We start from the raw sequence: 26242 nt of genomic DNA, 5'->3' as shown, positions 1-26242 counted from the left end.
GTGGTACACACCGAATGGCGAAGTCAAAGAAATTCAAATAAAATCAAAGAATCCGTTGAAAATACTGCGCTATCCCATTAACAGGTCGGTGTGCTTTAAGGATATACCTATGAGACGATATTATATGGCCAAGTTTTATGTAGGATTTTTTATTTTAATGCAGAACAGAGGTGTGCTTACTGACACTGCTTTGCCGGTCAGCACACAAAAGTTACATAAGCTCGTTCGCTGGTAATTGCACCCGGCGCACCTATAACGTTCGTATATTTATATCTGAAAGTATATCCGCCGACATACCAACCAGCCGACCGAGCAGCAGACAACAGCAGCAGCCACGCCAAATCCGGGAAGGTAGGCAAAGGAAGTTTCGCTTTAATATTGTCTTTCACTGGCGGCTTCAGTAGTACTACTCACGCTGTGAGTAGCTTCAACTACTGCTTTGTCCCGAAGTTATAGCGAAGGTTTTGTAGCGTGAGCTACACTGGCCGAGGTTGAGCAGTTTTGCGTGGCTCCTGGAGAGCCGTGCTGCGCATGCGCGAGGAGCAGTGACCTCACACGGCGCACAGCTGGCGCGCCGGGCGTTTGCGCTGGGCGTTTGCCAGTGTGGTACAGCCATGGAGAAGGAGAGCGAAATTGTTGCTCAGCGACGCAGAAGATCGGAGAAGCTTAACTCATCGGTTCCCGAAGTAGTTGCCTGGCAATTAGCGGTTGAGTGTAGGAAGAACGAACAGAAGAAGGCTAAACGTGCTGCGGAGACACCGGAGCAAAGGGAGGAACGCCTAGCAAAGCGGCGTCGCCAGGAGGCTGAGCGACGTGCCCGACCATCTCAGCAGCAGCAACGTCAAGGCTCGCCGATTGACTGACTATACTGCGAAACTTAGCGAAAGCGCCAGTGCGACTCGGACCTTCGAGACGGACATCGTAAATAATCCGTTTGGATATGTGTGAGACGTGTGTGAAAGACTGTGGCACATGAAAGACTTGACGCCTGTAAGTAGTGCCATTCGTGAAACGTTGAGTTTAGCGGCGCCGCCTGAGTGGGGTGAAACCGTGGCGCGGCTTTTTACAACGTGCAAGAACTGTCTCGTTAAGCAGAAGATTCCACTGTTTAGCGTTACCAATGGGTATCGTTACCGACCCATGCCACCAGGTCTACCCGTTCTGAACGATGTGGCCAACTTAGCTCACGCTGCGTATATCCTGGCATAGCCGAGCTAAGCCACTGCTAATTTTTTCAGGAATGGTTATCTCGAAAAGGCCTCGCGGGGTTACCCATAAATGAAGAGATGGCGGTTTATCGCCCGACTTCAATTTCCCAATTGCAAAGGGTGCCTTAAAGTTAATGTCTACAGTTAATTATTTGAAGTATGTTAATTACTTATGAGAACATAAGGATCTGTCGCGGATCTAACGTCAGCCTCTCCAGGTAACTGACTTGCACCAGGCGGCACTGTGCTGTGTCGCAGCAGGCAATTAAATAAAATAATTGTTAGGAATTAGAAAACGAGAATGTACGTTTACGAATGTAAGCTTAAGAAACACTTTATTTTTATAAATTACAGAATAAAGTGGTAGAACTAAAGGCAAAAGGCCTCACAAATGCTTACCGCGACAATGTAACGGTTTGCCGATTTTTTGCGTATTTCATGCTTTAGAGCCATTCTTCATTTTTTTGCGATAGCAATTATATGGACACTGAAAAGAAGATTTCTGCCGTCGCCGTCGCCGTGAGGTTCCGTATGACGTCATTTGGAGATGAAATCGTCGCCGCGCGCCGAACGCTGTATGTGCGAGTGAAAGGGCTCGAGGGGCGCGCGCTTTCACGGGGAGTGAACGCACGGCGGAGAACAAACGCGCGTTCTGCGCAGTGCTCCCTTGAGGGCTGCAGAAGTAGGCGTCTCTTTCCTCCTTTACAATCACCATATATGTAGAGCAAACGCGCCTTCTTCCGACGCGCGAGAGGCCGTGGGGTAAGGGGGGGGAGGGGGAGGGAAGGGAGGCGACGTTTAGCTGCGGCACCAAGTGCCTATTTATATCAGAGGCTCGGCAACAGTCACCAACGCCGCACGCATTTTGAGCGAACGCGGGCAAAACGCCGACGGCGTCGACAACAGTTCTGCGTGTTGCCGATGCTGCTGCATGTCCAAGTTTATACAGCTGATAAAGCTAATATCATTACTCCGTATAGCTCTCTACAAATTTGCTATCGCAATTGATGCTTCGCCTTTCAGGTGAAACTGTGACTTTTTTTAAAAATTTTTTTCCAGTTTTTTTATGCTATAGTCATCCGTAGCTGCGCGTGCTAGAAATATGGTTCGGATAAGCTCTACCGCTTACACCTGAACTCCTTCTCTCTGTTCCATTCGCAGATGACGACGACGTGTCCACTGATCAGCCATCACGCTGCGACTTCCTACTTCTGCCGGGCGTGCCCATAAAAGCGCCAGCAAAGGGAGCGAAAAAGTGGCCCCCAGAACATGTGCTGCCCCTTGCGGCAGCGGCGTGCGTAGAGTCACACTAAGTGGCCGCGCCTCGCACGACAATTAGTGCAATTACTTGTTTAGCTAATTCATCGTGAATACGATGACAGGATAAAGGTCCGGGCCATACGCACCGCCGCACTCGCACGCTGCCTGCATTTCGAAGGAGCGGCGCTCACACGCGCCCATCCACTCAATTGTTCCACACCAATTTGGCTCAACTCCTACAGACTGAGTGTCCTCCTTCGACGTTGTGTCTGAGGACAACGCAATACGCGGCCGGGGCTATCGAGTGGCTACATATACTGCACGAACGTTATGAACAGACCCCGAAGAGTGATCTGACGTAATATATATGTATATTAAACACGGGATATTAAAGCGCCGTAAACAGAGCGGAGGCCCGCATTCCAGAGAAAAGATCGAGCGACCCGTTGAATGCGTGCAGTTCAACTTGCCATCGAGCGCGCTAATGCTCGTGTAGCGTGCCCCAAAACAATTGCCCGCAAGGGTTCCGGACTGAGTATCGGTACCGTAATAATCCCGCCGGCAGCAAAGAAAAATGGGAAACGATGCAGTGTATGTTAAAAAAACGCTGAAACCTTATTATCCGGTACATGATGAATCTGAAAGAGGCTTGTGTAAGCGAAAGACACGCAGCCCTAACATTTTTTGGGGTGCTCCGTCGCAAGCCGCGGCTTCCGCGCCACGACAGAAAGAACACGGCGGGCGGAAACCTCCATCGGGTTTCCCACAAAAATTACTCGACCGATCTCTGGCTCAAGTGTCTATGCGGCAGCAGCAAAAAACAGGACAATGGTGGTAGAGTGTAGTAGATTTAGTACGCTCTAATGACGGTATATATATATACAGCACATGGATTTGCCTAAGCTTCGTCCTGGCTTCGAACGTCTTGGAGACTTTGGAAACTTATCATTTTCAACAAACTATCGCGTTATAAGTGCGACAATTCGCAATGATATAGATAGTGTACAAATGCACGCGCCAGCGAGGGTTCCCTTATACCGCAACAGAAACCGATCTCGAAGCCTACGCTTTTGCTGGCTGCATGCGCCAAAAGCGATCGCTAGAGCCGGAAACACGTCATGATCGCCAAGTTTTGGACATTACTTACTACCACTTACTACGCGTGTGCGCCTTGCTGAGTTTAGAAAAACTATGACACCTTATAAATTTCGACAGATAAAGCGTAGTAAATAACGTAAAATGAAGAATGTTCGCAGCCACAAGCCCGAAATGTAGACAAACCACGCACTGTATAGCAATCATTCTCATGGTATGCGAGTGATCGCTGCGCCACAGTTCCCTCTAGTAATTATTGCACGAAACTATATAGAAATTTCTGCCGCAAGTGCGACGCTCACCGATAGGCATTTTCACAGAAATCTCGACGTCCGGCGCCATGCATGTTCGCTGTGAACGCACAGACATAAGTGAAGAGAAAAGTGAAGCGTGCCTCCGCCGCCGCAATTGGATTGGATTTCCTTCTTCGATGGCGCATACCCAATCCAAATTTCATTTCATTTCCCTCTAATATTATGGTGCATACCCACAATGTGACATTGGCTAAGAATCGGATTGAATTAGGAGAAGACAGGCAGTATTATCTAGGAAGCAAAGAAAACATTGGCGGTAAAGTAACGAAGAAAATAGAAAGAGGAAAAATAAATAGAACAGCCTGCTGAAATGTCGAAAGGAAAAGACAGAAGAAGATATAAAAGAAACACGATACACTGCTAGAAACTCGTATACAGAAGGCAAACGAACTGATCTCTATTATTTTTGCCTCCTAAGGTGGGCAAGCCCTATACAAAACACAGCGTTTGTTGTTGTTGTTGTTGTTGTTGTTGTTGTTGTTGTTGTTGTTGTTGTTGTTGTTGTTGTTGTTGTTGTTGTTGTTGTTGTTGTTTTTGTTGTTGTTACTGTGGTCGTCCTGACTGTTTGTGTGGCACATACACTAGGGGACGGGCCATGAATCGGGTGGTTGCAGAAATGGACAAGAGGACGGAAATGAACAAATTAGGAACTGCCATTTACAGATAAAAAATCTAGTGTGCGGGAAGAAGTAGGAATAAAAAAAAAAGAGACCGTGTCTACGTGTTTCTAACCTTGTGTTCGTCTTCATTTCGCGCTCATTAATCTTTTCTATGGATATGAAACAACTAGCCCAGCAACAACGAATCCCTATGACGGTGTCCACGAGGCTACCATAGAAAGAATGTCAGAAATAATAATAATTTAAAAAATGACTAGTCCAATTCGGTGATACGCCGCTTCTAAACTATTACGTAGGCCCATTTGTTCGTCTTGATTCAGATGCCGTGAAAAGGTCTGTAAAAGGCGGTGACCGTGTCCCAAATAGCTTCGCTATACTTAGCCCTACAACTTGTGTGAGCGGCTAGTAAGTAGACGGAGCATTAATGAGCTAGCAGGAATCTTGTCATTTGATTTCATTGATTGCTTCTTCACAATACAAATACACTGTGAAAGAGGACCAAGTAGAAAACACATTGCTCGTCGGTTTAAAGCTACCTTGGTCATCTTTCCTTTTCCGCCCTGTATTTTTTTATAGCATTTGCGGCGACATAGCAACAAATGATCGAAAATATTTCTACATATAGATTACTTATTATGCTCCCTAATGCGAAATTTGAGCGCAGTTAAAGAATTTGAGAGAGACATGTAGCACAGTCGGCGATCGTCGAAAAATCTGATCTGCGGTTCAATTAAGCGCGTCGGCTTTTATACATGACTCGTCGAAAGCTCCAGTGCAATCGCTGGTGCCGCGTGGCTTCCAGAATGTACTACACAGTTCGCGTCGCGCATACAATGGGATTTCAAGAAAGCTTTGGTGACGGATAGAACTACCGATGACATTCCAGAAACTTCTGATACATGCAGGCGCGTCGTGCGACGAAAGGTAGTGTTAACATTTGCTACCCGGTAAAAAGCAGTGACCGAAGAAAGATAAAGAATTCATCGGTGTACAGACAATGGCGCGCTACTCTGGCGCCATCTCGTAACGGTCGTAGCCGCTTGCGCGGCACTACTATTTTCTTCTCACGCTTTCGCCGTACCCTCCTCCTCCGATTTATCTTTATTGAACATCGGAAACTTAACCGGTCAATTTTGTGAAAGTGAGCACAGTATATCCTTGTGATCGCTGCGGTTTACTGCAAGGGGTTCGGTCACCTCGACGTCACACATGTCAGTTTGCAAATGTCAAATCTATACATGTACGTCTTATAGCAGTGGTTATGTTCACAACGAATGGCTCATCCCCCCTTAAACAATGGCTCGTACCACCGTGAACGCGGCCTTCCCATTACGACGACAGAAGAGAAGTGAAAATCTACACTGGAATGATACGAGCTGGCAACGGAGCCAGCTGTGGAAGACGACGACGACGACGACGACGAACGCGGGAGCAATGGCACGAGCGCGTTCGCGCGGTTGCGCCGAACGGCGCCAACGTGCCTGCTGTGGACGAAGACGACGACGCTCGAGCCATTGCCCATGACGATAGTTTCTGCGTTACATCGCCGGCGCAGGCTAGTGTATGCAAGCTTCACTTGAATAGGCGGATTATGATGATGATGATGATGATGATGATGATGATGATTTATGGATCGTAGGTTGCATGTAAGAACGTGTGGCCCTTATTCTTCATCGTATCGCGTGCGCTGGTGATAACGAGAGGATCGACAGTCCTCGGAAGTAACCACGAAGCCACCCTAAGGAGCTCCCGTTTTCCCATGTATCTCCCTGATCTCTATATATATATCTTTCTCTCCTGAAACTGTCAGTCCTCTTTCTCCCATCTATTTTCCTTACCTCTCCCTCGAACACGACCTCCTTCGAGATGCAGCACGCAAGGACGGGTTCGCTTTCCGCACCGCCTTGTTTCGTTCCCATCCATCTCGAGTTTCGTGTCTCGTCGTCTACGAGTCAGAATATTCGCATACGACTGCGTTTCGTAACCATCGTCGGGGGCACACGTATCATGATACATAGGGCACTACGAGTGGGGTAATACGAGCCAGGGTAATACGAGTCGGAGGCCGTACTGGTGGCTTCGGCCACGGAGGGCACACAAAAGAACAAACAACAGAAAGCAACATTATTGCGCACACGCATCACGTGGATATATATATATATATATATATATATATATATATATATATATATACGGATAGGAAGGGAATATGCGCAGTTTTCCATTCCCAGCCGTCGACCGAAATACTACGTCCGCGGTGCCCGTTTATATTGCTTTGCCCACCGACGTTGCGAGTCAGCGGGAAACAGATTGCAATATGCTCGCCGATTTATAGCGTCCTGTGATTCACGACGACTGGTGCGTGCGTCTGCCTGCTTCTGCAGGATGGCGCATCGATGTGGCGGGAAGCTCGGGTCGCTCTTTTCATGGTCTGATGAAAAAAAATGAAATAAATAAATAAATAAATAAATAAATAAATAAATAAATAAATAAATAAATAAATAAATAAATAAATAAATAAATAAATAAAAGAATTAAGCGCGGTCCGGGGCAAAGGACAAAGCAGAAAACTGCAGCGTATACGTTGAATTGCGCTCCTGACAATCCGGGGCACATCCCAAATCGTGGCTGTTTTACTGGGACAAACGAAACCCCTTGGAGCTCTCGCTACGTGCTTAAGTGCAAAGTCGGATTCCTCTCTTCGGTAAAGTTTAAAGGTGATTAGGAAACGTCTTGCCGGGCACACGAAGCGCAACGGAAGTCGTGCGACAGTCACTGTCCGCCGCATTATACGAAAGAATGGCTTCCAAAAGAAGCCAAATTATACGCTGAGTGGCCTACACTACACACACACACTCGACTTAGGCTGCCTGAATGCTCTGAGGAGGACATCGAGGCATCCTTGCCCGACTGCTACCAACGAGCCGCTCGATGCAACATGGCGAGTCAGTATGCGTTTCTTCATCATTCGCCTACAGCTGCCATGCTGACCTTTTTGTCTTCGTGGGGTGAGGAAGCCCGGTCAGACATTGTGACGTCGCTAGCTATGGTGAGTGCTAAGTATTCAGAAACTCCTCTCAAAAAAAAGAAGAAAAAAAAAAACTTGCCCAGAAATTAGTGCCGCTAAATTTCTACGCCTGCGATAGCATATTTAGATTGCGATGATTGCGACGTATCGACAGTTGCGCGCGCGCGCGCGCGGGCTTCACGGGCCTGCCGTGCACAGTCATTTCACAGAGTGAAGTTTCGATACCTCTTATCTCTTTTGCGATTTCGTGCGCACTGTGACCCGGTCGCGTACGCTCAACACACCTCGAGTTCTCTGCTAGATACCTGCCAACGGGAGTGAAGTCCTTCTATAATGCTATATAAAGAAATGCGTGACCGATGGGAGGGGATCGAACCGTTGCCATTCCAGCACAGGATGCCCAATACCCAAACCATTAGGCCGCGATCACACGCGCGCGTCTGCTCTCGTGCCAAAGTCGCTCCTTATTGACGCACCTGGCGAGAGCGTCACGTGACAGTTTCTCGCATTATTCGCTCGTGACAGCGAGCGCTTTGAGACGCCGTGTTAAGACTGCACTGCCTTCGGAATCGATCCATTATTTTTCGTCCGGCAGGTAGCTACAAAGTGTGCGAGGTTCGCCTACAATGTTACCGCATTAAAATGCGTGATGCGCTCGCCATTTACCTCTCCGCGCTTCGAGTGATAGTCTCTTTACAAACGCCAACGCCATGAAGCGTAGGAGGCTGTTCGGGCAACGACATGCACGCCGTGGTCCCGAACCACATGCACGAACAGCCGAAATCGCCAACTGATGGAGGACGAGGAAAAGATTTCGCTGCACAGACACGCTGCGTATATAAAGGACTGTTTTACTGTATGCATGCAAGTCACTGAAATTTCAGCTGAAGCAAGCAAGAGAGATGACGGCAACAAAGAATCTATAACCACTTAACGCGACGTGATTTGCAATAGCAGGTACAATACTGCATATATGCACCTAATCAGTGCGCCGATATAGGTAAAATAATCTTCCCCGAGGAGATTAGCAGACGACGTCGATCAGCTCAGCGAAACCTGAAACAGCCGTCACGTGACGGACGCGTCGATCTCGCAAGCCGGATCTTGCAAAGCGGAAGCAATTGACCGACGTCCTCACGCATGCCCGCTTAGCGCACAGTGCGGAATTTAGGAAATAGCGATCGAGCAGCTAGCAGCATTATTGAGCGTTCATAGGTAATAACGAGTCCGGAAATTTTTTGTTTTTGTTCTTGCTAAACAGCCGTGTTGTCATCAGGTCTATGCAGGCTACATACATCTCCGTACACCACTTGTGTAAGACAAGTTCACCGTTGCCCAGCGTCGGCCCTGAGTTCGTTTTGGAACGTTGAGCGCCCAGCGTTCCCGTTAATTGCGCTTGTGCCGAAATAGCGAAAGACGATATTGTTCCCGTATGAGCGACAAGAAAAAGAAAGAACAGACAATTACCGGAACAACAAGATCGAAGCAAAAAAAGCGTTCAACGGTCAACCGGCGACGACGATATATTACAAGATGTGGCGCGGCCTCGCAACAACCTCGCATACGTCATTTCCGGTGTTTCAGCCCGCAGGGGAAATTTCGCAGGACAACATTGCCCCGGGTTGCACGTGCGAAGTTAAGTAGCCGAAAAAAAAAAGATATCAGGATTTTTTTTGTTTGTTTTTCTTTTCCAAGGGATATATGTGAACCTAACACGTTTGCGGGAACGCCCGCAAGAAAAGCCATACGAGAAGGTTGTTTCGTGGGAGAGTTGATAATCCGCATTGCAACGGGGATGTGCTAATTAAAGAGCATAAATTGTGAGCAATGTCTGCATGAAGACATGCGCGGAAGCGCTACCGTGTGTGTCTATGTACGCGTGCGCCTTACAGTCCGTGTTATTTAGCGCTTCCTCGCATGCAGATAAAGAAAGGGGGGGGGGGGGGGGGAGCTGGGAAACTGCGGCGTTCTATTGCCAGACCGGGTGTTGCAGGGACCCATCGAGAACGCAAGGTCACCCGATAAAGAGGCTTCCATCCCCGGAGCTCTTTGTCACCGGTCTGCCTGCCTGCGCCAGTCGCTTCCAAGTGACGACGCCACTTGTCTCTTCTAATCTTACGCGACCCATAAAGAAGCCTATAAAGCAGCAGCCATCTGGAACGCACGCTGAAATGTATGCCATGCGCTCCGACCATTCCTCGGATGCCATCGCTTCGAGTTCCTCGTCACTATGTATGCAAATTCAGAATTCTCTAGATTGGGAGACAGCTTTGGGCTATAGCTGCAGCCAGGGAGAATAACGAGAATCCAGTTGCCGAGGGAAGACGGAAAGAGTAGAAACTGTCCTCGTGCACGCGTTGCCAGCGTCTGGCACCGATCACGGTCTGTCATGCATTCCTTTTTTCCAACAAGTAATGTGTTTTACGAAAGCTTCAGTCAGCAGTATAAAGACGGTGGAATACAGTAACTGCCACAAAACAAGCAATAAATAATAATAATAATAATAATAATAATAATAATAATAATAATAATAATAATAATAATAATAATAATAATACGGAGGAAGGATCGGAGATGAATACCTGTTTCGTAGGTTTAATATAGATTTAACACTTCTAAAGTTAAACTATTCCTAGCACGCGCCTCCCAATTTATTGCCGATCCTCCACAGTGCCTATAGCATGCGCCACAATACCTGACTACGGCATCCTCACCATCATCATCACTAGTCCAGAAGAATACACTTACTATATATATATATATATATATATATATATATATATATACAGCCTGCGTTAATGAAAAGGTCGCACAGCTGGCCTCTCCGGCGTGCACAAACGCGAGGATGACTACTAAATGCGCGCGCCCAGGAGACGACGCGCGCTATACATGTACTACCGCTGACACAGCGCCTTCTGCGCCCCCGCGCAAATGCCTCCTTGGAGCCGCAAAATCCGGGCAAGGCGCTCGGTGGCGAGGGCTACTTTGGCTGCCTCCTTGCCGCCTCCGCTATATATCCAGCGTTAATGAACGTTCACTGGTGCCGTTCTGCATATTATATGAACGCGCATGTCCCGTGAAGCAGGAATTACAGAGGGCAATGCGAAATTCGAGAACGTTTGGCTCGCGCTCTAGAGGGAGAGAGAGAGAGAGACGTACATTAAAATGAAAAGAAAAGTATATGTACTATCGACCAAAAAAGTTTTAGGACCACGGCATCTTAGAAAACGCTAAATATCCAAGCACCCTTTAAAAGCAGCCAGTAAAACTGTACATCACAATGTTGTTCGAATATACCAGTAGAGGCCGAAAGTGGGAATACCAGGCTGCGTTTTGAGGCTACGGAGATGTTCAGCTTTTTGCCAGATCCCTTGGTTCGTAAACATTTTGGCTGATAGTACATATACTAAATGGTATATAGTTGACGACTCCGACTTCGAAATTTCTTGCCAGAGGTATCAACTTTTGAGAACCGAGAAGAGAGAAGAGGCTTATACTTATACATCCTAGCTTATACTCTTATTCGAATAATTTTCTAATCATGATGATTTAAAAGTCATTGCACTTAATTTTTCCTTTTATTTCTTGCCACGTAGAGTGTGAGACAGCGTATAAAAGAAAAAAAAATCGCAGTCTCGCCCGAAAGGCGACGCATTGATAGCTATAACAAAGTATTAAACAGCTACACGAAGCAGGGTTTGTAGTTTTATCGGCAGCGTAAGTTTAACGAATGATTTAGTGAAAAGACCGCGACAGACGCGGGGACAATAACAATGAGCCTCGTTCTTACCGACGATAACTGACTCAGTGCATCAGAGCGGTGGAGCCCTCGCCGGGCGGGCTGCAGGGTGCCGCGCGACCTTGTCTTGTCTTTTGTTGGAATGTTCTCTTTTATATCGCGGCCTGACCCGCGAAGAAAGGGGAGCGTCAGGCCGACTTTCTAGCCAATTGAGTTGGTAACAGCGTTCCTCATGACGGCATAGGAACAACTTTGCACGTTGCCGAGGTCGACCGCAGTGAGGCTCTGGTCTTCGAAACAGCGGGCGGGCTAGAAATTGTCGCATATTAATCATTATCGCGCACCTGCGCGGTAACGAGAATCGAGGGTTGCAAAGAGTGCGGCTGCGACCACTAGGTGCGTTGCGATGATGTCTCTAAACCCACGAACTGGGGCTTTCAAGGGACAGCAACCACTGCCCACAGGCTCGACATCGCCGCCTTGGATATGTCGCCAAGAACGCGGGTTAGGAAAGCTCCAGTGCACTTTAAAGCATTTGGAAACACCAAAGAACACGTTTGGTCGTGGCTAAAAAGAAAGAAAAAAGAGAAAAAAGAGCAGTCGGATACTGTAGAAGGTATAGTCTATAGCCCAAAGCAACGACACGTGCCCGTATTCTGGCTGGTTTATATTTAATTGTGCAGGCTCAAAGCATCTGTTTGAATACTGCAGAGTCATATCACGTGCTCGGACATAGCAAAACACGTACCGTCTAGGCTGTGACGTTGAGTGCGGGAAAAGTGAAAAAAAAAAAGAAAACAAGAAGAGTGACGTAGATCCAGCTCTTATATTGTAATCAATGTAAAGCGATGCCTTCGGGAAGCCGGTTAAGTAAATGCTACAAAACTGTTGGTGTTTCGCAACGCGTTTGCCAACATAAAGCGATTACGAACCGGCCAGGCAACTCAACAACACGGGAAAACCCCCGACCACGCGACCACGGATTATACGCTGTCCCCTCGAGCACCCCACTTTTCGTGACGCCATCTCTGGGTTAAGCCCAGTTTACAGCTGCACTCCCTCCAGTAGCAGCCCACCTAAACTGCGAAATAATTTCCACACTTAAATGTGAATAAGGGTGTAAATAAATCTATCTATAACTCGCACCCTTACACCCGTTAGGGTGTAAAGGATTGTAGACTGATTTACACCCTTACTTACTTTTCAGTGTGTAAGTACATTGTTTTACAGTGCTGTAACTCCGCAAGAAGCCGACCCATGAAAGGAAGGCGAAGAAATATTCGCTTTGATTAAAGGAATTATGCGCTTGAAGGCGTATGCTTGTCGCAGTGTGGTTATTCAGGCACTGTCTTTTGCTTTCCGTAGAGAACAGAGCCGGCCACGGCCACATTTTTATAGTAGTAGTACAAGTGGGGCTACATAAACTGATTCGTTATATGACTGCTGCCCTGCGTGCGAGCTACTCGACACAACGGCGACGACGGCGGCGGCAGCCGCCACCGTCGTCGCCGTGTTATACCCGTGTCACACGGGCACGTTTGGAAGGCCTTCGAGTCGACGGCCTTCGAAACGCCACAACTCTATCGACTCAAAGGAGTTGTCGCGCTGCTACACGGCACATTTGAAAGGCCGTTGAGTGGTTCAGGCGTTTCTCGCAAAATTGTGTGGCGCTGCGGATCTTTATTTTCGTTTTCATGTCACCAAAGGTTAAACAACATTAAAACCACTTAAAAGCGCTATAATTTCTTTTATGTTTGTTTATACGGCGAAATGGCGGCGATAGGACGGCAGCCGGCAGCACATGAAGTAGAGGGAGAGTGTACATGGAGGAAGGAATAAACACAAGCACGTCGCTGTTGTCGAGAGTACGTGCAGTTCGCACATATCAAGTAGCAAAAATACTTTATTGAATAATTAATAACACTCACAGAATTTTTAGAGCATTTTCGTTTGATTTGTTCTTTCTAACCATGAGTACGAGCACATTGTGAACGAGAGGGCATGTTCGCGCTGTTTCCGCTTCCGTAGCTCAAAGGCCATCGAGATTTCGATAGAGTTGTAGAGTGCTCCGTTGACTCGATAGACTATTGACTCGACGGCCTTCGAAACCGCTCGTGTAGCAGCTCGAACTTGACCTTTGAGTCAACTGACCATCGGTTGGAAGGCCTTCGAAACGCCCGTGTGACACGGGTATTAAAAGACCAAACTAAACAAACCAAACAAGCGCGAGCGAGAGCTGACGCGAGCAGACGATAGTACGGAACTAGCGGTCCGGCTGAGACCAGATACGAGTACGCATCGAGCTGTCGGGCGGGTCCGCATGAAACCAGCTTTCCTCGCGCACGGTACTGAGCGGGCCGTTCTCATTGGTCTCCGCCGTTCGCGGCTCGCGTCTTTCTTTCATCTTTCGCTGTTGAGCTCCTTAGCTCGGTTACGCCGCCGCCGACGTTCGCCGCAGGAACGGGTCATTCGAAAATATACACGCTGAGGTAAATTATGACGCCAGATAAAATAAAATGAATGCAGAAAGGAACCGAACTGAGAACCGAGTTTCGTGCATACTGTGAAGCTCTGTAATGTAAATGTGACGGCGGTTTACAACGCCCCACACGCAACGCAACACTTTCTCAAGACCCGAAGCAGGCCACGATAAACGGTGTCGAAATACAGCGCGGGACTTGTGTATTTATTCGTTGTGACAAGTGTGGATAACGCAACACAGTTGTGTAATACTGTGAGGAAGCATCAATACGGACAGCGCATTTCATATACGTATTCGAGGACAACTTTCCGTGGCTATGAATGGAAAGCTAGACGGGGGCGGCGCTTCTGCAAATCTATTACGGCGCCCCGTAGTCCGGCATAGCTTGACAGCTGTTTTAGTTTGTTGGAGAAGATACTGAATCAGCGTAGCTTCCACGTGCGACGGTTTCACACTTGCCCAAACGCGAAAGAGAACAGCAGAAGAACGAGTCAAGTTTAATACTTGGTGGTGTATTTTGCCCCATTCTGCTGTTGTAAATATGACGTTGTTGTCCTCTCTTCCCCAGATAAAACTAATGTGGATGATGAGGTGGGACTCGTATTAGGAGCGCGCTCGCACGCGCATTGCTTCTATAGATGTTCTTTCATTTCGTAAGAACGTTGTCCGCTAGCATAGTAAGTAGGTCGTGTCGATTCCTTCCAGGGACATTTAAAGAAAGAAAGAGAAAGAAAAAAATGAAGGTGCACTTTGCAACGAGATTATGCACACTAACGATACGGTACGAGTATTTTGTACTCCTGAAGCTTCGCACACGGCAGGTATCGATACCAAAGCAGAAGCTACAGAACAACGACAGGCGATAAGGTGGATAACTTATGCGAACGAGCGTATGCGACGAACGTCATAAATACATAAATAAGTGTCGATCGACAACAATTAAGCTCCCAAAAGGTCCCAGGGTCACGGGGTGGAGCCAGGACGACGGTTGGCATGGCGGCCGCCGCTGACGCAGTTTCACCGCTGGTGGACATGCCTAGAGTGGCGACTTGGCGGCCGCTGCGGAGCTCCGTCTTGAGTTATACACCCAGCACTTCCACCAAGATGTTACGGGGAGGCAAACACAACAGGAAAACGTATTTACAGTATATTTACAAGGCGATCAAGCGTCAACCATATGGCCGAGAGCCCGCGCCAGATCATCAGCGTCTCCTTCATCGATGCTCCTCTAGATGAATCATACCGTGACAATATATATATATATATATATATATATATATATATATATATATACACTGCAGTTTCGCATGTCGAAGTATGCAGCAGCATGTGACAACTTAGGTCTATGTGCCATGACGAAGGCATTTTAAGAGGAGCTTATATGTGCCTTCGTCTTCATGACCGCAGTCATACTGATGCTTTGCGCGCGCCCCATTGCAGAAGCGTCAAGAAGAGTTTGGTGTAGCCGGTGCCAAAGATCGATGAACATGAGTTTACATATTTGTGTTTGAGGTAAGTCGCACGTTCAACTCCATATGCGGATCGATGTAAAGTAGATCAGAACTTCCAGTCATACCAAGCCCTTCTACTCAAATTGATAGATGTTGCTTTTACAATACGACGCAGTTCACTTCCTGACAGAGGAAGGCAGAGCACCTCATCTCTCCGATGTTGTTGCCTCCTTTTAACAGCGGAGCTGTTCTTAGTCGAGCGTGCGCCGTCGATGACGGCGCCGTCACGCAGGAGCAAAGCCGGAGAGGTCACGTGACCCACTCGCCGGTGCGAGAGAAGCCGACCAATCGGAGCGCACGCCGGGGAGGAGGAGGAGGAGGAGGAGGAGGAGAGGCGCCGGGGTATAAGAGCAGGTGTTTGCGCCGCGCGCTCTTCGCACGATGGACGCCGAGCGGCGTCCATCGCTGTTAAAAGAAACATACGTGACAATTTCAGAAACAGAACGACCCCACAGCTCCGCTGTTTCGACAGATTTCACTTCGTGGAACTGGCTGCATATTCTTTATCATGTCAATAATAGTAATAGTAGTAATAATAGTAATAATAAACTCAAAACAGCACGTGCGGCTTCGACTCACCGGTACTCCGACAACGTCCTGTCAGAGAGTCCTGCTCCGACGGCCTCACTGCGCATTCAGGAGGAAACCAGGGAGAAAGAGGCGGGGGGGGGGGTGAGAGAAGAAAGAGAAGAGAAGCAAATGGAAAAGCGTTAGAACCTCGCTCTGACAGCTGCACATCATCCGCGCTGAACATACAGACTAACGGCGCCAGGAGCGGTCGGAACTTCTCGGAAAACGGCTCTCGCTAAAGACCTCGAGCCGGTCCCCAGGGAACCATCGAGGGTTGTACGCGGACCCATGAGAGAGCCCTTGTCGAGCACTTCCGACTGCTCGCCAACGCTTGAAAGTTCCATATAATAACGAAGGTACTGGAAGACAGCAAAATCACAAGTGTTTTACAAGATAACCGAGCCATGCGAACAATACTGTGTTCCAATAAATAAATAAAAAGAAAACGCCTGCTTGTCTGTTCTTCTTTATGGAATATTTATCTGCCATGTGCGATGTTCGCAGTTAACTGAGAACTAAGCAGACGAGAAGATTTTGTTCAGAACGAAGGAATTTACGTTCGGGTCAAGTCGCGCTGGCGTGCAATGCGTACGAAAGTGCTTACGTCGGCACTTAGCGAGCCACGCGCTCCGGTGTTCCCGCGAACTATTGCTCCCCCTGTGCAAAACAACTTCTTCTAGAGTAGGAAATGCTCAGAGACCGTTGGCCAGTGGCTTACAACTTTTGGAAGATCGCCTTCCAATAAAAATTGACCGCATATCTGCTTGCTTCACTTTAAGTGACGTCGAAAGACGATAGTATTTTGCCGCCCCTGATACGTAACACCCTCTCTTCTTCTCCCGCCCGCCCCTCACGCTCTTCCCCTCCCCTCTCACTCCTCCCATGATGGATGCAATGGGGGTTTTGCTGAATTCAATTCAAAATCGCCTTGTTCGCCGTGCTCTTGCGCCATGTGTTGGGACCTTTTATTACTGTTGGCTTAAAGCCAGCTAAAGAGCCGCGGCTTCAGTCGGCTTGTTTTTAACGCGTACCGTCTCTTCGACACCATTTCGAACGCGTTCATTTGCTACCGTAAAAACCAGTCCAATGTGTATTCTTAATTAAATGAACGCTGCAGATCACGGTTATGCACATATATTTTGCCTTAAAAAAGTCACAGGCGTGCGCGGCACACGCAGCACAGTCACAGCGTAAGCTGGTGGAGCGGGTCAAGAGTAGCTACAATTTCGGCACCACGCACAACAGGGTCTTCGCAGCAAAGTCCCTTCGCCTCGTTTTGATTAGCTCGATCTGAACTGTCCGCCCAGCGTCGACGGCGAGCTGCGGCTTGTAATGCTCCCTGCACAGCAGTGCCTAGCCCGATGATGCCTGGTTGTAGCCGCGCACGTAGCTCTACGATTCGCTTCTTCAGCAGCGGTTCGTACATTGCGACGAGCCGCCATAACGTGTACCGAAGAGGTATCCAGAATACGTGGCGCACATCTCACATCCCGTGGCACGGCACGTTGTTGTTGATGATGACCGTTTATTGGAATCTTCAAAACGGGCTGGTGACAAATAGTCACCTAGCCTGCTTCAGTTAACCAGGTCCAGTTACATGCAGCATGTGACTGCTATATGCAACTTACATGTCGGGCACACTGCGTTTGCAGGTACCTTAACTAGATGGCGCCACCATATTGACGGAGGCTCGGGATCGCGTTGTGTTTCTCGTCTGAATCGCATCTCGTCGTCTGCGCCTGCGCACGCTGCGTTCGCAGGCACCTTAACTAGATGGCGCCACCGTAATGGCGGAGGCTGGGGATCGTGTTGATTTCGCACCTCGTCTGAATCGCATCTCGCCGTCTGCGCCTGTGCACGCTGCGTTTGCAGGTACCTGAACTAGATGGCGCCACCATACTGGCGGAAGCTCGGGACCGCGTTGATTACGCGCCTCGTCTGAATCACATCTCGTCGTCAGCGCCTGCGCACGCTGCGTTTGCAGGCACTTTAACTAGATGACTCCACCATACTGGCGGAGGCTCGGGATCGCGTTGATTGCGCGCCTCGACGTCTGCGCTTGCGCGCCTGCCTAGGGCGCGTTCATAAGGCATTTTTCCGCTGCCTAATTGCAAGTGCTTGCGTGGCTCAGTGGTAAAGTATCCGACTTCCGCGCAGCGGTCTTGGGTTCAATCCCGGCGGGGACCGGGTACTTTTCGCATTTCCGGCGATAGCGGTTACGGTCACCAGCGGCAGCAGCGGAGGCGGCAGACACCATCGCAAAGCGCAACGGCTATTGTAATGAGCCTATAACAGCTTACGCTGTATCCTTTGCGCTGTATAATGTTGACATGTATGACCCTGTGCCACCAGTGCTAGTAGCTCGCTTGGTTTTGACCGGGCGGTTGAATCGGTTTTGGCCGGGCGGTTTAATTGAGTGACAGGCAGACAAAGTTTTCCGCGTTTAGGTAGCCCAAGAAAGACTATCGTAATTAATGAATAAATAAACACACAAATGTGCAGTGCACTTCACTGCACTGCACATTTGCCCAACTAATGGCAGCACCAGTCATTGTTCAAGCAAGGACGAAGTGCTCACTTCACATGCTGGTGCTCGTCTCTTGTGCATGGTTTAATCACAAGAACCACGTGTACATTCTCCATGTCACAACAGAGGCAAGCTGTGCTTGTGCTTGCTGTATGCAAATATGACTCCGCCGCCATTACTTGGGCAAAGTGGCTCGCGGGAAAGCTAGTTTTACAATTATGAAATGGGTCTATTGGCCACGTGGTTATACAACGTGCCGGTAAAACGCGCTGCTTGGGTGTATCACAAAACGAAACGTGTTTCCTACCTACCGAACGTTCAGAACATTGCATTTCGTTTGAACAAGATATCCAAATTGGCACGGCCTGCAGCGTATTGTAGCGAAATATAGCACTGCAAACGAAACGAAAATCTTCTACGCCAGCGCACACTCGTACACCTGCGCAGCGTTGCTCTTTTCCCATCGATTATGGCCTCGCGTATCGTCTTTTATCTGCTTCATCGAACTACATTTTCTGGATGGTCGCACAGGGCACGATCCCTGTTCCAAATCGTGTTTTTTTTTCTTGTGCATTTGAAACGTTCCGCGCAGAATGATTAAGGAAACACGATGCATGTTATGGGAACAGAAGCTTCAACGCAGCGCTGTCGTGGGCGCGGGAAGCTTAACCGGCCCGCTCGAATGCCCTCGCTCGGTCGCGGAGCTCGAATTCCCTGCAGCGCGCCGTGCAAACAAGCGAGGCGTGCAATGGGCAAACCCGGGCAGCGCAAAAAGGCCGAGACAATAAATGTGAACCGACGAAATCTTTCCGCGCGCAAGAGCGGAAAATGGGAGTATAGTGTATGTTGCTTTCTCGCGCTGAAAGCCAGAACAAAAGAACGCGGAGAGGTTAAAAAAGAAAGCGATGAAAAATGAACGGGGGGGAGTGAACATTGAAAGAATACAAAAAAGTTGCCCTCAGGCGATGGTTCACAGCGTCGCCAGAGAATTGCCTTATATAAGGGATCCCGTTTCCTGTTTAAACCGGCGTATGGTTTCAGTAAAAAAAATCAGGGTGGCGTGAGTATGCGGGTGACCAATCACAGCTACTTGCTGGGCGATGTATATATACAGGGTGTCCCAGCTAAAAGTAGCCAATGTTTTAAAAACGACGGAGCGTGCTAGGAGGCTCAAACCAACTCAGTGCCGTTGAGGATCACGTGTCCAAGTCTGCGGTATGTTTTTTTCGTTTTGAAAAGTCCATTAATTAGCATAACCTAACTGCCTAACTTTTACAATATTGGCTTCACCAAGAAAGTGTCAATACGGAAGTTGTAGATCATATTTAAATATGGCCGACTGAAGTGTTTGCAACTAAGTACCGTTGATGGATCTTCTCGTAATTGCATTTAATGAAAGCCCGCGAAATACAAAAACAACCACGTGAGAGCGCCACTATTTCAGTGCTCCCCAAACGATCGATCAAGAAACGAAATCCGCGTATCTGTACAGTGGTTCCGGGACGGACTTGACGTTTCAGGTGGCTGCAAGGTACACGCCAACAACTCTCGCTAGTAAGATATGATCGCGAGCGAAAAGAAGAACTTGACAATTGCATTTTCCTTCCCGATTAAATAGTTATGCGGTCAACATTGAATTAAGCCCGAGCTTCTTTTCTTTTTGCCTTGTGTGTTCGGCCTTCACCCACAAGTGGAGCGAATTATATGTTTATGCCACGTCACGTCACGAAGCGTGACACACCTTCATCCCCGCCGCTCGCTCTGTGCGTCCGATCGCGACAAGGCACGCGAGTGAGTCTCGAAAAAAGCAGGCAAACAATGTCCTTTACTGATCGGTTGTCTGGGGGCGCTGAAATAGTGGCGCGAACAGGTGGCTGTTTTTGTATTTCGCGGGATTTCTTTAAAGGCAATTAGAAGAAGCTCAATCAATGGTACTTAGTTGCAAACACTTCGGTCGGTAATATTTAAATGTGATCTACAACTTTCGTATTGGCACTTTTTTGGTTGAGCCAATATTTAAAAAGTGAGGCAATTAGTTTATACTAATTAATTGACTTTGCAAACCGAAAAAAAAAGAAATACCGCAGACTAAGATATGCGATACTCAACATCACTGAGTTGGTTTGAGCCTCCTAGCACACTCCGTCGTTTTTAAAACATTGGTTACATTTAGCTGGGACACCCTGTATATAAATAACAGGACGGAGCAGGACGACAAAGAAGTTCGCTTGTAATAAAGCCGAAAATGAAACCTCAGATTTATTTTTCTTCTTTCAGATGTATCACGCTCGAAATTTCTGGCGCCCTTCCTGCCTAATTCTCACACGTGATTGAAAATATGTCTAAATAAATAAATAAATAAATAAATAAATAAATAAATAAATAAATAAATAAATAAATAAATAAATAAATAAATAAATAAATAATGGCTGCAACACGTATGTAAAACGTGCATTCGGCCGCAATTTCTTGCTTGCTCACTCCCAAACTCGGTACAAATTTGTACGTTACCTTTAATGAAGACAAAATGCGTACGAGCAGTGAGGTGACCAAAGGAAAATCACAACCGCCTTCTTATCACACATTGACGCGTATCAGTGTCGATTGCGCTGCAAGTTCCGCGACCTGGCCTTTAACAGCCCGCTGAAATCTGGTGCATGGGCAGGAAATGAGTACACAAGTCCGAGGTTTTACGTGTCAAAACCACGATTTGATTACGAGGCACGCCGTAGTGGGGGACTCCGGATTAATTTTCACCATCAGGAGGATCGTTAACGTGCTCCCAATTCACGGGACACGGGCGTTTTTGTATTTCGCCGCCACTGAGCTGCGGTCGCCGCAGCCGGTATTTGATCCCGCGACCTTTCACCAACAGGTCAGTGAGCGAGTTCCTTTATTGTCATGCACAGCCAGGAGGAAAACGCTTTAAAAGATACCGGCACGAGAAAAAATCCTAAATTTCTTCCAGCACAGCCGTGCAACGAGAAATAGCCTCGACGCTTTGCATTGGTCGAACAGGCGCACGTAAGATGCACCACCTTCGCAGTCTGCATGCCTAAACTGCGAAGAACAAAAAATACCTTCGTTTTGCGATATCTGTGGTCGATAGGTATTGTTCGCAACTGTCTGTCCCATCACTATATAGAACCAATCAAAGCAGCGCCAACCTTTTCATACGTTTGCTTCCTCCGCGAGCCCGTTCTCATTGACAAAGATCCATTCAGCTAGGCCTTTTTTTTTCTTTAATTACTGCGTCACCTTTAACAGCTTAAATAATCTTTCCCGTTTTTTTTTTCTACATCGAAATTTATTTCTTTTCCGAGTTCTTACGCTGATCCTTTCGGCACATGTGGGTGGCTACGCATCCACAGAATTATCTGCTTTCAATTAAGGAGTTGCATTTATCTCATCTCTCTCTTACACGTTAAGAACCATTCGGCGAGTATTCGCTTCGACTCTCGCTCTGTCCGCTGTAAGACGCAGCTATTCGCGTGCCCTCGGCTTCTCTTCCTCCGCACTCGCCCACTCACAGGTCGGGGCTGCTAGGCAACGCCAGCCGACCGTGGAGACCCCTCGCGGAGGATCAACGCACTACACCCTTCGACTTTGTGCGCATCCCGTTCTCTTACTGGGAAGCAGGAGATGCGAACAAGACGCGAGAGGCCGAGAAGAAATGCGGTAATGCGAATGGGCCGAGATGACCGACTTAAGCGGACGACGGCGGGAAATGACGAAATTAGAGGCGGCCCGGGGCCCGCTTTGCATCCGGCGCCTGCGGTTGCGCAGCTGCGCCGCGCGCTAACACGAGAGACGCGCAGAGAGCCGCAGCGCACGACGAGGAACTCAATTTCCGGCGCCGGAAGGAAGAAAGCGTCGGCGGGCCCTTTGCCACAGATCGCGAGCACCGCAGCCGCGCCCCTGGGACCTCCGTAATGAAAGGCGAGTGCCCGCAATGCGGCCGCATGGCGCATAGGAGAGAGAGAGAGAGAGACCGCGCAGCATTGCTGTAGCCGCTGTTGCACCGACTGCCTGTGGAATGGCGGCTGGACCACCGTGAACGCTGACTGAGAAAGGAGTCTGCTACAGCGTCAGCAGAGCCCCTCTGCCGCGCGCGCGCGCGCACACACACACACACACACACACACACACACACACACACACACACACACACACACACACACACACACACACACACACACGCACGCACGCACGCACACACACGCACGCACGCACGCACGCACGCACGCACGCACGCACGCACGCACGCTCACTCACTCACTCACTCACTCACTCACTCACTCACTCACTCACTCACTCACTCACTCACTCACTCACTCACTCACTCAGCCAGTCATTCGGGCAGTGGCTGGCTTCAGTGCGTATATACACTGCGCTGCAGCGTGCAGTCGCAATAGTAGGAGGACACGAAAGACAGGCGGAAGCGATAACTTTTCAATCAGTGCCAACATCGCAAACGTTCGACACCCCATTCCCCATACGAAGTGAACGAGTAAGGGCAGAACTGGATCTTGAGTCCTTAAAGCAGGCCCACAGTAGCGGCAAAGGAAAATGGCCACCGACCCAGTGGCTGTAAAGAGATATCACAGGCGGATCCAATCAGACTTAAAAATTCGATTTGGTTAAAGTTGACGATATACTCGTTCTGGATTATAGGAACGGAAGCCTGGACCACGCGTCGCCATAACACCGCAGTCAGTTTCTTCACTGTCCGAAGGAACCGGGAGGCCAGCTGACGGAAGTGCGAATTAGTCACGCGCGCGGCAATTTTTCCTGGCGCCAAGCTTCTCTAACACTGAACAACCCGACAGATCTCGTTTGGTTAGTGTTGCAACCTCTCTGACATTTTTCTCGAGAATAAAGCCCCTCCCAACACCAGCGCAGCGAAGTGGAGAGCTCCTAACGGCATAAAATGAAGAAAGAAAAGAAAACGAAGAAAGAAAGGAAGAAAGACAACGAAAGAAACAAATAAAGAAACAAACAAACAGACAAACGCATTTTGCGCTTCTCGTCAGGTGGGCCCCGGTACAAATGAGCCCGGTTGCGCTCCGTCGGTGTCGGCGTCGCTGTCGTCACCGCAGCTCTCTGGCATCGGGCCATGGCGCGGTGGTTATTTTGGCGACTCCTAAAGGGCTCGCTTTCTCACACGCTTCCCCAAAATAAGAAGCTCCCTCGGTCGAGCTCTTCGGCGCCCACCTTGACGATGTCTTCCTTCGTAAAAGCCGGAGTGTTTTCGGTCACAGCGAGGGCCCAGGGAACTCGTGCTCAGCTCAGTCTGTACGCGTCGGCAACCGGTCGGTTAAGGCTCATTCATAACAGGCCGACACGACACCGATTTTGATCTGCCGACTGTTGGTGACGGCAGATTACAGGACGGAAAATGATGTGGCCAACGGTTTAAAGGCAGGAAAACGCAGTCGCCGACAGTCGGCAGACCAAAATCGGTGTCGTGCCGGTCTAGTGTGAATGAGCCTTTACCATGAAGCGGAGACGCCCGGCTGCCGTTGTTTGGTCGGGCGCAAGCAGGTGTCGGACAACGACACCACAGGTAAAGCAGGGTGTTCAAGCCAATCTGCTGCATCTTTCACACGGCCGATCTGCACTTTTCTTTTTCTTTATATTACTTTACCTTGGCATTGACAGGTCGCCAATCAAAATGCCGTACACACGCAGCCAGGTAGAGACGCTGATAGGTCACAGTAGAAGTGTGGCAGCCAATTACAGGTTGACGTATCGCTAAAACTGTTACACATGCACATAAGTGCCTCAAATCTTTCGAGACACTTAGATACTGGGTCTTTTGCTTTGCACTCTTCCACATACTTCGCGGTCATTTGACGCAAATACTCGCGAATGGGCTGCACATTGTTACCGGTGTGATCAACAGTCATGTTTTCCCCGTATGTCGTAAGGACCAAGCAGCATTGCAGCATCGTAAGGCGCGTCGTCATCATCATCAAGTACCGGTAAGAAACCGATCCCGCAGGCATCTAAAGAAAAAAAATGTTTTTTTCCAGAATTCTTTGAAGAATGTCTCAAATGAACACGCTTTCCTAGCAATACAGGAAAACGTGCTCCATGGTTTCAGGTTTTCGACATATGACGCAGTGCGTTCCCTACGGTACGAATAGTCGTTTCTTGCATCTATGTTTTAACCTTGAGTATACCTGTACGAAGCTTAAAGAAACATTATTTGTAGCCAGATGGTACAGCCATTGCTTTGATTCTTATCAATATATTTCGACCACGTGCAACATGGTACAAGCATTTGTTGAGTGAAACTGGTAGAACAAAGTCAAGAAGGTCTTTATATAACAAAATAAAATTGGCATTCGCCTAAATGTAATATATATATATATATATATATATATATATATATATATATATATATATATATATATATATATATATATATTACGGGGCCGTAAACCGTCTTGTTTGCGACTGCAAACAAAAGGCAATGGCTCTTGCTTATCGGTTCTAGAGTGCCAATAAAGCAAGAGTCACTGCGTTCCGCTGATTATTGTGAACAAGGCACTCGTAAGAGCCCCTAAAAGTCACGTTTCGCCTCCCTGTTCGTTATATTTGGTATTGCGCCTGTTCAAATTGCTGCAGTTTGCCCCATCCAATAGACACGACTTCATCGAACTCTTGGCTGTGGACGCGTCATTTGTCACAATGCTACGCGGCGGCACTGTACGCTGCAGACAACGATGACCATCGATCATGTAACGCACGCAGTGCACGCTACATCAGCAGTCATTGTATAGTTCAGGGCATGCAGGTGGCCCTGCGACACTATCGGTCCACCGCTCGTCACAAAGTAAACTGTAGTCAAGTCAGATGTCGGCTAACGGGTCTCATCTACCTCTCTCTATCTCCGTCTCACCCATTTCCCTTTACCCCGGAGAGGAGGAGCAGGCTAGAGACACGCTCTCAAGGCCGACCTCTCCTCCTTTCTCGTGATTAAACCCTCTTCCTCCTCCTACTCATCCGCCTCTTAAGCGCAATTGCCGTTGCCACGTTAAAATTTTTATTTACACGCGCACACAAATACGTTCCGTACAATCTCTATAATATATCCGCTGTGAAACAAAATGGTTGGCAGAAGAGTGCTTCTCCTCTAAGTGACCCTTAGTGCGGAGAAGCCAAATTTGAGTAACTTTTTTTTTTTTTTTTTTTTTTAACGATAAGCTAATCATGTGCAGACACCTTCGTAACCAGGTGGAGGTATTGAACCGTATGAAAGAAAAGAAAAGGACGGTATAATAATCGGTGCACCTATTTCATGAAGGAGCCCGCCAGAATCCCGACAACGGCCTTCTGCCCCTCCCAGAGCTCAGATCCGTAGGTCGAGGTGCCCTGTCCTCAACAACTGTCTCTTGAAGATTGAGAAAAAATAATATTTCGCAGGAAATAAAGAGACAGTAGATCAATGCTTCACGATTTTGAAGCCTGCTATGAAATTTGGTCACCAGAGGTTGTCGAAAATTGCCGCAGCGTCTAAAATGCGCCGCTTCGTGCGAATGATATTTAGATTTTGGCAATCCTGTATACCGCTCCGATTAATAATGACACACGCAACCGTATATCTATTTTGTGTAAGCAGCTCAGCGTCAAATGAAAATACGAAAAAGCAAGAACGAAAACAAGAAAAAAAAAAAAAACGTACCGCCGGCACCTGATCGCACGCTGCTTCGGTATGTTAGCGAATTTATTACCGTACTCATCATCGTTATCGGCAGCGGCGGTAACGTTTGTTGTAACACGTCACACACGCAGCCTTTCTTATTAAAATAAAAAATGCAGCAGGTTCAACGAGTTGGAATCTATATACAGCGAAGCTTTGTGTGAGTGCATAAAGAGTTGA

At 48.2% G+C, this 26242-nt stretch overlaps 1 protein-coding gene across 3 annotated transcripts in view; it reads right to left on the bottom strand.

The window, feature by feature from the left end:
- LOC119450634 (nuclear receptor coactivator 1-like) overlaps positions 1-26242 on the bottom strand; it is a 550996-nt gene that overhangs the window by 167326 nt on the left and 357428 nt on the right. For all 3 annotated transcript variants that reach the window (XM_049666097.1, XM_049666098.1, XM_049666096.1), the window contains exon 4: positions 15837-15884. In XM_049666097.1, coding sequence (XP_049522054.1) covers positions 15837-15884 — 48 coding nt within the window. The remainder of the gene's footprint in view (positions 1-15836; positions 15885-26242) is intronic.

Source organism: Dermacentor silvarum, chromosome 4 (genome assembly GCF_013339745.2).
Source record: "Dermacentor silvarum isolate Dsil-2018 chromosome 4, BIME_Dsil_1.4, whole genome shotgun sequence".
Taxonomy (NCBI): domain Eukaryota; kingdom Metazoa; phylum Arthropoda; class Arachnida; order Ixodida; family Ixodidae; genus Dermacentor; species Dermacentor silvarum.
The sequence above is the reverse complement of the archived record's forward strand: the minus strand, read 5'-3'. Positions and strand labels throughout refer to the sequence as shown.